The sequence below is a fragment of the Saimiri boliviensis genome, chromosome Y (genome assembly GCF_048565385.1).
Source record: "Saimiri boliviensis isolate mSaiBol1 chromosome Y, mSaiBol1.pri, whole genome shotgun sequence".
Taxonomy (NCBI): Eukaryota; Metazoa; Chordata; class Mammalia; order Primates; family Cebidae; genus Saimiri; species Saimiri boliviensis.
In genome coordinates this window covers 20,694,362-20,707,805 of record NC_133471.1, presented here as the reverse complement: position 1 = coordinate 20,707,805, position 13,444 = coordinate 20,694,362, and the positions used below count along the sequence as shown (strand labels likewise).

Here is a 13,444-nt window from a genome sequence, read left to right as displayed (position 1 = left end):
AAACAGCTGGACACATCGTGCTACCTATCTTCAAACTGTGTTATAAGGCTACTCTGATCACAACAGCATGGTACTGGTACCAAAACAGAAATATAGACCAATGAAACAGAACAGAGGCCTCAGAAGTAGTCCTATACATCTAAAACCTGACGAAAACAAGCAATGGTGAAAGGATTCCCTATTTAATAAATGGTGTTGGGAAAACTGGCTAGTCATATACAGAAAGGTAAAACTGGATCCCTTCCTTAGACTTTATACACAAATTGACTCTAGATGGATTAAAGATTTAAACATGAGGCCTAACACCTTAAAAACTCTAGAAGAAAATGTAGGCAGTATCATTTAGGACATAGGCATGAGCAAGGACCTCATGACTAAAACACCAAAAACGATGGGAACAAATGCCAAATTAGACAAATGGGATCTATTTAACCTTAAGAGCTTCTGCACAGCAAAAGAAACTATCAATAGAGTGAACTGGCAACCAACACAATGGGAACAAATTTTGGTAATTTACCCATCTGACAAAGAGCTAATATCCAGAATCTACAGAGAACTTAAACAAATTTATGAGAAAAAAACAACCCTATCGAAATGTGGGCAAAGGATATGAACAGACACTTTTCAAAAGAAGACATTTATGCAGCCAACAAATCATCACTGGTCATCTGAGAAATACAAATCAAAACTACATTGAGATGCCACATCAGGCCAATTAGAGTGGTGATCATGAAAAAATCAGGAGACAACAGATGCTGGAGAGGATGTGGAGAAATAGGAACACTTTTTTTACTGTTGGTGGGAGTGTAAATTAGTTCAACCATTGTGGAAGACAGTGTGGCGATTCCTCAAGGACCTAGAAACAGAAATTCCATTTGACCCAGCAATCCCATTACTGGATATATAGCCAAGGGATTATAATTCATTCAATTATAAAGACACCTGCACATTTACGTTCATTGTGGGACTGTTTACAACAGCAAAGACTTCAGACCAACACAAATACTCATCAGTGATAGACAGGATAAAGAAAATGTGACACATATACGCCATGCAGTACTATGTAGCCATAAAAAAGGATGAGTTCGTGTCCTTTGCAGGGACATGGCTGAAACTGGAAACCATCATTCTCAACAAACTGATAAAAGAACAGAAAACCAAACACTGCATGTTCCCACTCAAAAGTGGGTATTGAACAGTGAGAACACTTGGACACAGGGAGGGGAACATCACACACTGGTGTCTGTTGGGTGGAGGGCTAGGGAAGGAATAGCAAGGGATAGAGGGCTTGGGGAGGGATAGCATTAGGAGAAATACCTAATATACATGACAGGGTGGTGGATGCAGCAAACCACCAACATGGCACTTGTATACCTATGTAACAAACCTGCATGATCTGCACATATACCCCAGAACTTTAAAGGATAACAAATAAATGTTTTTAAAAAATAATCTGTGGGAAAAAGCACAAAAATGTAGAATGTATAGCCCATAAATGGACTAAGAAAAGGACACTTGTTTACATAATGGGAGTTGAAAGAAGAAGGCAGAGAATCACCTTGCTCAACTTTATCTGGGAACATGTGCCTTAGATGACTCATACCTTTCTCTGTTGTTAGCCTGTGTGACAGCATTGTGGGTACTGACTTTGGTCAACAATTGCATGTTAGCAAATAGATCAATTAGCAAATACAGCATCTGTGAACCACAACAACAAAATGAAAGAAATGACTTCTAGTTAGGCTCCACAATAGAACTAGTCAAAGACCCAAACTGCAATGCCACCGTCATTCTCTAGTAGCTATAATGATTGAAGCAGATCACTCATATCCAGAAGAACAAAAAAAGTGAGGAATACCTGTCACTAAATATACTTTTTAAATTCCAACTGGGTTATATGCCAAAGAGCCTCTGTAGCCATAAGTGAAGAGTCTGGGCTGCATGGTCTTTACTGAGTAGGCAGTTGTTAATGGTACCTAGAGGATTTGTGAATTTCTTGAATATATCCCTAGATAACTTGCTTCTGATTCTAATTTTGCAGATCACCAATGGAAGCAATGAGCTGGAGGTGGAAGATGAACACGTTTGCTGTGAAGCACTGGAAGTGATGACCTTATGTTTTGCTTTGCTTCCGACAGCTTTGGATGCACTTAGTAAAGAAAAGGCTTGGCAAACATTCATCATTGACTTACTATTGCACTGTCCAAGCAAGTATGTGATTTTAAAATTTAATTTGAAGGAAGGCTAACATTACGGTTTGAAGCAGAAATGGATGACTCATAAAGAAAATTTGTTTCTAGAAGTGAAGGAAGGAACCCTTTTGTTTGCCTATGTAACACCTCGAACTATAGAAGAGATATTTAAAACAAATATGTTCCACTTAAACTTGTTTTTATCTCTGCAAGATGCCAGCATTATTATTATTTTTAATATTTTTTATTGTGGTAAAACATATATGCATAACGAAAATTAGCCATTTTAACCTCTTTTAAGTCAGCATTGTTTAGTGGCATTAATTGCACAATAGTATGTAGTTGTGATTTGACATACTGAATGATTGCAATGTTGTGTGATCATTACTACTAAATCTCCAAACTATTTTATCACCCTCCAAAAATTTTTTTAAATAATGACTCCCATTTTCAGTACCCTCCAGTTTCTGGTAACTTAAAATATTCATTCAGTTTCTGTGAATTTCCTATTTTAGGTACCTCATGTAAGTGGAGTCAAATAATTTGTATGTTTTGTTTCTAGTTTGTTAGCATAATGTTTTAAAGGTTCATCTATGTTGTAGCATGGCAGAACTTGATTCATTTTCAGAGGTGAGTGATACTGTCTTGTTTTGTATCTATATACTAGATGTTTATATATCAGGCTGTTTGTTGATAAGACAGCTGGATTATTGTGAACATAACTATGCGCACAGATCTCTGATTTTCTGTTCTCAGAGCTGTTGAGTATATTTCTAGAACTGGGTATGCTGGGTCATGCAGTAAACTGTTTAACTTTTTAATGATCTACTGAACTTTGTATTTTGTTTTTTACTTTTGTTTGTTTGTTTGTTTGTTTTGTTTTGTTTTTTTGGTGACCTGTACAGGGATTAAACCTGCTGAACTTTTTTAACATTGGCTTCACCGCTTTACACTCCCAACATCAACTTATACAGGCTTCAGTTTTTTCACATCCTCTCCCACACTGTTTTCACTTTTGTTGATGGCGATCCTAATGTATGTAAGATAGAACCTTATTGTGGTGTGTATTTGCAATTTCCTAGTGAATAATGTGGTGATGTTGAGCATCTGCTCTTGTGGTATTACTGAACACTGGTGTATCTACTTCAGAGAAATGTATATTCCATTTTTTATGCCATGTTGAATTTTATACCATTGTTGAATTTGATTATTTTTTGTAGTGAGTTTCTTTATATATACTGGATGTTGATTCCTTAACAGGCTAATGATTTACAGACATTTTCTTCTGTTCTCCAGGATTTATTTCCACTTTGTTGATAATATTTCTTTATGCACAGAAGTTTTTAATTTTCATGATTTTTAATTTAAGTTTTAATTTTCATAATTTCTGTCTTTTTTAGTTGCCTGTATTTGCATCGTCTTCAGTATAAATCATTGGCAAATCCAGAGCAAAAGCTATTTTCTCCTACATTGTTTCCTAAGAATTTTATATTTTTATAGTTCTTAAGTTAGTTCTTTGATCTAATTTGAGTTGATTTTTGTGAGCAATGTGAAGCAAAGTGTGCAGCTCCATTCTTATGAATGTGACTATCTAGCTTCAGTTATCATTATCTGAACAGAGGGATCTTAACCCATTGAGTGGTCTTGGCACCTTTTTGAAGATAAAAGGGATTTTTTCTAGGCTCTAAATTATATTCCTTTAGTCCATATGCATGTCCTTAGGCCAATGCCACACTCCTCTGATTGCTTTAGCTTTGCAGTACATCAGGAAATGTGAATCTTTCAACTTTGCTGGAGTTTTTGGTTTGTTTGTGTTTTGGTTTTCTATAGGGTTTTATTTGTTTTTGTGGTTATTTGGACTTTCTGGGTTCTGTGAAAATCCATATAAATTTTAAGTTGGGGGATTTTTTTTCTATTACACAAAAAGCTCTTTTTTTCAATTACAAAAATAAATGCAATTTTGAGAGTCATTGCATTGAATCTCTCTCAAAAGACTAATTGTCACTTAACAGTATTAACTCTTCCAACACATCAACATTGGATGTCTTTTCATTTACTTAGGTTGTATTTATTTCTTTTAATGCTCATTTATTCTCTGCTAAATTATTTCTAAGTACTTTATTGCTAACTTGCTCTTTTTGCTGCTCATGTGGATGGAATTGTTTTCTTAATTTTCTTTTGGGTGTTCATTACTAGTATATAGAACAATAACTAATTTTTTATATTAATTTTTTTAATCCTGCAATTCTGTTAAATTTCTTTGTGGTTTAGAGGTTGTTTTACAGAAAGATCATGTCACTTGCAAATAACATAGTTTTACTTCTTTCTTTCCTTTTTGGGCCAGTTTTTTCTTTTCTCTTTTTTGCCTAACTGCTCTACTGGTTTGATTAGAAGTAGTAAGAGCAACCATGCTTCTCTTCTTCCTGATTCAGGAAAAGCTTTTAGTCTTTTGTCATTTCATGATTTTGTTATTCCTGATGTAGACCCCTAGAGAGGATTCCTGGACCTCAGTCAAGTCCACAGAGTTAAAGTGAGATAAACTTTTATGGTGATTTCTTGATTATATTTGAAACAGTGTGTTTATTTATAGTAAACAAGTGGATTATTCTTGGATTTTCTGGGAAAGGTGTCAGAATCTGTTGCTCGCCAACCCCAACTCACGTGAGAGTTTCTCCCATTTTTTAACCATATAGGATAATGTCTAAATGGTGCCCACAGTGTTTGCAAAGTGATGGTGCTCTCAGGAGTGTCTTTTAGTAAGGTAATGCATTGTATGCATTGGTGTATGATGAGCCAGCTTCTTTATTGCTTCTGTTTTATCAGCAAGGTCTTTGTGACCTGCATCTTATGTGGACTTCCTGTCTCATCCTGTCAGAATACCTAATCTCTTGAGATTGCAACCCAGTAGGTCTCAGCCTTATTTTACCCAGAGCCCATTCAAGTGGGAATCACTATGGCTCAAATACCTGTGACTCTGTTAGCTATTAGTTTTTCATATATGCCCTTTATGGTGTTGAGAACTTCTCTTGTTTTCCTAGTTTTTGAAATCAGTTTTACTATGAAAAGATGTTTACATTTGTTTGGATAATTTTTTTTTTTTTGAGACGGAGTTTTCTTCTCGTTGCCCAGGCTAGAGTGCAGTGGCACAGTCCTTAGCTCACTGCAACCTCCGCCTCTCTGGTTCAAGTGATTGTCCTCTCTTGGCCTCCTGAGGAGCTGGAATTACAGGTGCCCACCACTACGCCCTGCAAATTTTGGCTATTTTTAGTAGAGACAGGGTTTCACCAAACTGGTCTTGAACTCCTGATCTTGGATGATGCGCCCACCTTCGCCTCCCAAAGTGCTGGGATTACAGGCTTGAGCAACTGTGCCTGGCCTGGGTAATTTTGTTTAATTAATTGAGATAACCATGTTATTTTCTTTATTGTATTTCTGATGATATTTTTACTCTTCCTGATCCAGATCGTAAGAGAGGGCTCTTGGATCTTACGGAAGAAAGAATTCAGGGTGATCCCATAAAGCAAAACAAGTTTATTAAGAAAGTAGAGGAATTAAAAAATGGCTATTCCATAGGCAGAGCACCCCTGAGGGCTGCGGTTTACCCATTTATATGATTATTTGTGAATATAAGCAAAACTAAGGGTGGGTTATTCCTGCCTCTTATTTTTATAACATAAAGGTAACTTCCTGATGTTGCAATGGTGTTTGTAAACTATCATGGTGCTGGTGGAACTGCAGCAGTGAGGATGACCAGAGGTCACTCTCATTGCTGTCTTGGTTTTGTTGGGGTTTAACTAGCTTCTATACTGCAGCCTGTTTAATCAGCAAGGTCTTCATGATCTGTATCTTGTGCCAACTTCCTGTCTCATTCTTTGACTGAGAATGCTTAACTGACTGGGAATGCAGCCTTATTTTACCCAGCCTCTGTTGAAGTTGAAATTGGTCTGTTTCAGAGGCTTCTGACAATATATTAAAAATAAATTAATATATTTAAGGACCCTTATATTCTTGATAAATTCCACCTTTGAGCCAGGCATGGTGACTCATGTCGGTTAATACCAGCATTTTTTGAGGCTGAGGTGGGAGGATCACCGAGGTCAGTAGTTCGATACCAGACAGGACAACATGAGGAAACCCCATCTCCACTAAAAACACAAAAATTACCTGGTGTGATGGCGGACACCTGTAATGCCAGCTTTCAGGAGGCTGAAGCAGGAGAACTGCTTGAACCCAGGAAGCGGAAATTGCAATGAGCTGAGATTGTGCAATCCAGCCTCAGTGACAGAACAAGACTCTGTCTCAAAGAAAAAAAAGGTCCAGTTTGCCATGGTACCTCATACTTTTAATTTCTACTGGATTTGTTGCTAATATTTTATTGAGGATTTTTGCATGTATATTGTTGTCAATGAAAAGAGTCAAACTCTGTAAAATTTTGAAGAGATTTATGCTGAGCCAAATATGAGTGACCATGGTTTGTGACATAGCTCTCAGGAAGTCCTGAGAACATACGCCCAGGTACAGGTGGCTGGGGCACAGCTTGATTTTATACATTTTAAGGAGGCATGAGACAGCAGTCAAATACATTTAAGAAATATATTGGTTTGGTCCAGAAAGGTAGGACAACTCAAAAGCAGGTAACAGGGGCTTCCATGCTATCAGTAAATGCAAACATTTTTTGGTTGACAGTTGGTTATAAGTTTATTGAAAGACCTGGGATTACAGAAAGTGCACAGTTCAGGTTAAGATAGGCCTGGCACAGTTCAGGTTAAGATAGGATCATGCCTGTAATCCTAGCACTTTGGGAAGTCGAAGTGGGGGTGGGGGGGAAGGAAAAACAAAGAAAAGCACATGTTCAGGTTAAGATCAAAGATTGTGGAGGAGACAAAGATTCTTTTGAAGTCTCAAAGTGTCCTCCTTTAGAGAGACAATAAAAGACAAATGTTTGTTATTCAGATCTTTAATAGGTGCTAAACTTTTAGTTTATCTCTTTAGGATTGACAGGGCCTGGAAGAAAATGATTTAGGTATGTTAATAGAGATTATTTATAGATGCAAATTTTGCCCCACAAAGGACAGCTTTGCAGAGCCATTTCAAGATATGGCTAAGAAAGATGTTTTGGGGTAAGATATTTTGATTTTTTTCCCCTTGTAATGTTATGTCAGAGTCAGACTGGAAAAGTCAGGATATATATATATCTGAACAAAGGAGACAGGGAGATTTAGAACTTTCATAACCTGATGCCATCACCCTATTGCTGTGTCCAGTTTCCATGGACAGGAACGGGGGCCTCACATTCTATGCTTGGCCCAATTAGCTAAAAACTTGGAAATTTTCTAAAGAAGTAAAGGCAGAGGAGAAGAAAAAAAGGAGTAAGCTGAGGAGTCCTTAGAGAAATGATAATGCTTCCAAATAAGGGAGGGGAGTAAGCTTTGACCTAAGAGTTGCCTGGGCTTGTCTGGGCATGTCAGGGTAAATACCTAGGTTAAAATATAAGAACGTGGAATGCACTTATTTTCTTATTATCACTAACAACTACTTAAAGTAAATGAACATTTGAAGAAACTATTATTTATTCATAATAAACTAAGGGGAAAGCTTTGAAGAGGAACCTTTTATTTATTCTTATTTCACACACTTAGCCTTCCAAAGTGCTAGGATTATGGGTGTGAGCCACTGTACCTGGCTCATCAGTGGATTTTTTTTTTTATCAGAAATATTTATTCTAAGAAGTAAGTCTTTTGATTTAGAATTTTCTATCTCTGAGGTATTTGTATCTTCATAAAGACAAATGCAGCATCTCAGATGTTTCTGTCTCTATTTGGGAGAAGGGAGTGGAGGCTGCTTCATACTCATTTAGATTCTGCATTCTAGGTGGAAAAAATAAGAAAGACAAATCCAGACATTTCTGTCATCCGAAACTAAGATATAACACAGTTCTGGTCTTTTCTATAGTACTAACCATAGATAAAAATTAGAGCTTCCAAGAACAGTCTAGTACTCACCAGTAGGCTTTATATTTGGGTATGTATGTGCTTAAAATAATGACATTTGGGCAAAAAAGCTTTGTCATTATTTATTTTAAAGCTAAAGTGCCTAAATATGCCTTGCTAATATTAAATAAATAGCTTGAGTATTTCCAGTTCTGCTTCTAAGTACTACCTATGGATGAACCTGTTTCAGGCTCTGAGGTTGCATTATGGCATCTTGCAGCTAATGATGTATTCTGCTCAGCCCAGTTCTGATTTTTCTTCTGCACAAACTGTGCGACCCGCAGAGACCCTTCCCGAAATAATTCAGTCCAAGGAACCGCTGGGCCGAGTCTAGGTTTATTGGGGTTTGCGGGCAACTCGAGCGGGAGAGGGAAGAGCTGCACCCAGCAGCTGCCGGAGAGGGTTTTTATAGGGGCAGGGATTGGCTTAGCTTTGGTGGGCTAAAGTGGGAGATGATTGGCTTGCCTTGTTGCTGGGTAGGCTGAACTCTAGAGGTAGCCCGTATAGGTGAGGTGTCATGGAGTGATTGGTGGAGGTTAAACAAAGAAGAAGGAAGAGCCATGTGGCAAGAGGGGATGGGCTAGGGTCCCGGGTATGGGAATGGGCCCTTTTTACCCAACATTCCCGACTCCTTGAAAAGGAAAAAAGGGCGACGAGGTCGTTCTGGCTACTTCCTGCTGAAAATGGGCGGTGGAGGGATCTGATTTTTTAGGGAGTTTGGGAAGTGGGCTGAAGGGCGTAGCTTTCCCTGCAGGTTGGTGGGGAAGTGACGTGGTTGTTTTGGGGGGCAGGTGTTGGTATGGTGTTATCGTGGAAGACTGGTTGTAGCATCATCTGGTTGATGGTAACTCGGGTTAGTTCTTGGAACTGCCATTGGAGAAACTTGAAAAAACAAGGAGCAATGAGTAGAACAAGACAGATAACCAGTAAGGGACCGAGTAATGGGGATAGGAGGGTGTACATGGAAGACGACCACCATGCGGAGGCTTCTGTTGAGAACTTGTAATTTTGGAGGCTGGTTTTGATTGTTTGGAGATTTTCAATTCGCGTTTCTACCAGTCCAGATTCGTTGACATAGTAGCAGCATTCCTCTTGTAGGAAGATGCAGGTTCCTCCACGCTCTGCTGTTAGTAGGTCCAGTGCTTTGCGATTCTGTAGGGCTGCTTGAGCAACTGAGGTGATTTGTCGTTGGAGAGACGCAAGAGATGCTGCTGAGTCTTCGATGGCTTCCTGGAGTTGTGAGGAAAGGCGGGTCAGAGCTTGGTGAGAATGGAGCAATGCTTTTCCTCCCAATCCAGCGGCCAATGCAGAGCCTGCAAGGGACAGGCCTACAGCCACCGGGAGGAAGGCCGCCCTTCGGGTGCGATGAGACGGAGCCTGTGGGACCTGTAATAAGAGGAACTCAGCCGGGGAGTAGACAGTGAGTCGAGGTACTAGGGTGACTGGAAGGCATAAGAGGGTTGGAGGCTGGCTAGAAGACAGGGTTTTGGTTAGGGTGCCATTACACCAGAAGAAGATGCCCCTTGGAGCGGTTAGGCTGGTTGAAACCCGCTTGGTGTCGTTGCAATAGGAATAGTTGTGGCCTAGGGAGTAGCAGGCCGGGAGCTGAGACTCAGGTAAGGCATAGAGTTGTACGTTAGGAATGGGAGTAAAGGGGTTAGATGATTCCGGAGCATTACGTGGAAAGGGAACTGGTACCGCCACGAGAGGAGTTTGGCCAAGAGTGGCACACAAAAGGCAGGAGGTTAAATTAGCAAGTCCGGACTGGTTAGCAAGTGCTAACCCTTCCCTGAGGAGAGCAATCCAGGAGAAGGGAGTAGTGTTGTGTTTGGAGGTGGAGGGGTGGATAGCAGAAAGGGGCACCCGTAAAGGAGTTCGAACGGGCTGAGCTGTGATGAGCCCCGTGGACGTGCCTGCAACCTGGCAAGGGCTAGGGGAAGCAGGGTGATCCACGACTGTCGGAGTTCTAAGGAGAGTTTGGTGAGCTGCTCCTTGATGAGCCCGTTGGCTCATTCTACCTTACCAGAAGATTGAGGATGGTAGGCAGCATGGAGTTTTTACTGGACTCCTAGGGAGGCAGAGACAGCATTAGTGACTTTGGGAGTAAACAAGAGGTAATGTTTTAGATTAGATGGTGGGAGGTAATGTTTTAGATTAGATGGTGGGCTAAACGATGAGTAGAGGAAGGGGGAAGTGGAGAGAAAGAGAGAGAGAGAGAGAGAGAGAGAGAGAGAAAGACAGAAGGGGTGCTTGTGGTTACAGAGGGTGGTTGGAGGTGGGCGGGAACTATGGCGGCCATAACAGGAACCTGGGAAGGACGGGCTGTGCCACGGTTAAAGGTGCGGGGCGGGCAGCCCCCTTCCTCCCTGTGATAAGTAAGAAGGGGACACTCTACCTGCTACCTGAAGTGACACCCTGGGCCAGGCAAGGGTAACCGGGGTTGAGGAGCCAGGGCCTCTCTAGTTGTTTAAGAGCCCCAGCAACTCGGGACAGAAACCTCCGGAAGAATCCGACTTCCGTGCACTGTGGTCAGAGGCCGGATCATCCAGGGTTGCCCCGCGTGATCCAATCCCTCTGCCAAGGGCGGCTGAGGCCTTGGACGCACTGGGGCAATCTGACTTCCAGTGTCCCGTGAGCTGACAAAGGGGGCAAGGCTTAGTGGGCGGACGGGGTTGTGGGCAGTTGGAGGCCCAGTGACCCTCATTTCCGCATTTGAAGCAAGCTCCCGGGGGGGGGGGGGGCGCTGACTGCCACCAGATTTTCCACCTCCTGCTGGCTGTAGAGCTGCCACTAAGGCCTGGGTTTGTAGAGTGACCTTCTGCATCATTTGGGCCTGGCGGGCTGCCTCTGCCGCATCCTCCCGGGCATTAAAAACTTTAAAGGCCATTTTTACCAGGTCCTGTATGGGGGTTTCCGGCCCATCCTCAACCTTTTTTAGTTTTTTTCGGACATCAGGGGTAGACTGTGAGATGAAATGAGAGGCGAGAACAGTTGTCCCGTTTTGGGACGCGGGGTCTAGCCAGGTGAAGCGAACAAGGGCATCTTGTAAGCAGCCGAGAAAGAGAGCGGGATTTTCATCTGGCCTCTGAGTTATTTTTCTGAGTTTGTTATAGTTTACCACCTTATTGGAGACAGTATCCATGCCCCGTAGGAGATATTGGAGCATGCGATCGCGAGCTGGGATGTGGGATCCTGGCCCCTCCTGATAATTCCACTGGGGGTCTGTGCTAGGGAGAACTTCAGCTCCAACGGGGACCTGGTTGGGGTTTATAGCATGGTCCCTGTTAGCTGCATGCCTAGCCGCCGCTAGGATGCGTTCGTACTCCTCGGCGGAAAGAGTGGAGGTGCAGATGACACGGATATCATGCCAAGTGAGACTATAGGCCCGAGTAAGGTACTGAAACTCCTTAATATAGGTGGAGGGGTTGGCTGAGAAAGATCCAAGTCGGCGTTCAATTTGAGCTAGGTCTTGGAGGGAGAAAGGAACATGAACTCTGACGAGTCCCTCCGCCCCGGCCACCTCACGGAGCGGTGCCAAGACAGCTGGTGGGTGGGAGCGAGTACAGGCCGCAACTGGAGGACTTAAAGGGGGCGGCACCGCAACGGTCGGAGGGGAGGAGGAGGACGAGGAAGGAGGAGGAGGAGGAGCTGTGGGAGTGGGGGCAGGGTCTGCAACTGGCGCAACAGTTGGAGGGGAGGAGAAGGACGAGGAAGGAGGAGGAGGAGCTGTGGGAGTGGGGCAGGGTCTGCAACTGGCGGAGGAAGGGAGTTGGAGTGAGCAGGAGGGGGATGGGATAGGTGGTCAGGCAGCTCCTCCTGCTGTTCGTAAGGAGGGGGAGAGCTGACCTTGGGAGGGGTGCGAGCTAAGAGAACTTGATGAGTGGAACAGGAGGAGCAGAGGTCGGGGTGGGGACGCAAATCCCAAAAAGCCTGGATGTAGGGCACCTCGCGATCCTTGCCAGTACGGCGACAAAAATTGTTTAGGTCTCGTAGGACGTTAAAATCGAAAGTACCAGTCGGAGGCCAATGTGACCGGTTATTAAGCTGGTATTGGGGCCAGGCCACTTGGGACAGGAGGATTTGGGAGTAGCCTAGCTGAGAAAAGTTGAGGAGTAAGCACCCGAGAGGGGTGTTGTTAGGAATTTGAGACTCCGTGTTCCCCATGGCGCGTGTGGCAGGACCTTTCCTTTAGCGGGATTGGGCTAGAGTGGTGTGAAGAGAGGCGTCCCGTCTGCCTCACAGCTCCTCTAGAGGGAGATAGGAAGAGTTAGAGGAAGCGTCCTTCTCTCTAACCGTTCCTATTATGGACGTGAACATGGGAAGGATCAGAGGAGGCGTTCCTCGTCTGATGACTTCCAAGGCTCCTGGAGCCGGACTGGAGGATCTGACTCGGGCCGGCCGGCGCTAGGCGAGAGATCCATGGAGTGGGAGACGCGAAAGGAAAAGAGGCCACCACACGCACTGAGGGGAAGATAGCCAAGTAAATGGACTTACCTTATCCGGAGCGTGAAGGCCAATTCAGAGGAAGGGTGGTCGCCAGAGGGAGGGGGCCGCTGGTGGACCAGCCGCCCACACCTCCTGGGTTTCGGCACCAAATGTGGGACCCGCAGAGACCCTTCCCGAAATAATTCAGTCCAAGGAACCGCTGGGCCGAGTCTAGGTTTATTGGGGTTTGCGGGCAACTCGAGCGGGAGAGGGAAGAGCTGCACCCAGCAGCTGCCGGAGAGGGTTTTTATAGGGGCAGGGATTGGCTTAGCTTTGGTGGGCTAAAGTGGGAGATGATTGGCTTGCCTTGTTGCTGGGTAGGCTGAACTCTAGAGGTAGGCCGTATAGGTGAGGTGTCATGGAGTGATTGGTGGAGGTTAAACAAAGAAGAAGGAAGAGCCATGTGGCAAGAGGGGATGGACTAGGGTCCTGGGTATGGGAATGGGCCCTTTTTACCCAACACAAACTTTAGCATGGATTCTATCCCTGTGCTAAGCCCCAGATGTTATTCAGCCCTTACACTCTTATTGACCTATTCCAACTCCATCTTCATATTACAATGCACAAGGACTTTGGATTCTTCAAGTACAACTGTATTATAGGAGGCAAGCTCCTTAATTCAAACTATAACCTCCTGAGTGAAAGGTGCAGTCCAAAACACCTGAAACACCAGGCCTTTAGTATGTGTCTCCAGCACCAACGGTGTTTGAAGTGACGCCTTTTCCGTTAGCCCAAACCACATCACAAAGAGCAGTGTGGATGATGAAATAATAGGCT

General features: G+C 43.3%; 1 protein-coding gene across 1 annotated transcript in view; it reads left to right on the top strand.

Moving 5' to 3' along the window:
* The window catches only part of LOC141582937 (ubiquitin carboxyl-terminal hydrolase 9Y), a 236,761-nt gene that overhangs the window by 166,474 nt on the left and 56,843 nt on the right, over positions 1-13,444 (top strand). Inside the window, exon 29 of the mRNA XM_074392392.1 lies at positions 2,042-2,211. Coding sequence (XP_074248493.1) covers positions 2,042-2,211 — 170 coding nt within the window. The remainder of the gene's footprint in view (positions 1-2,041; positions 2,212-13,444) is intronic.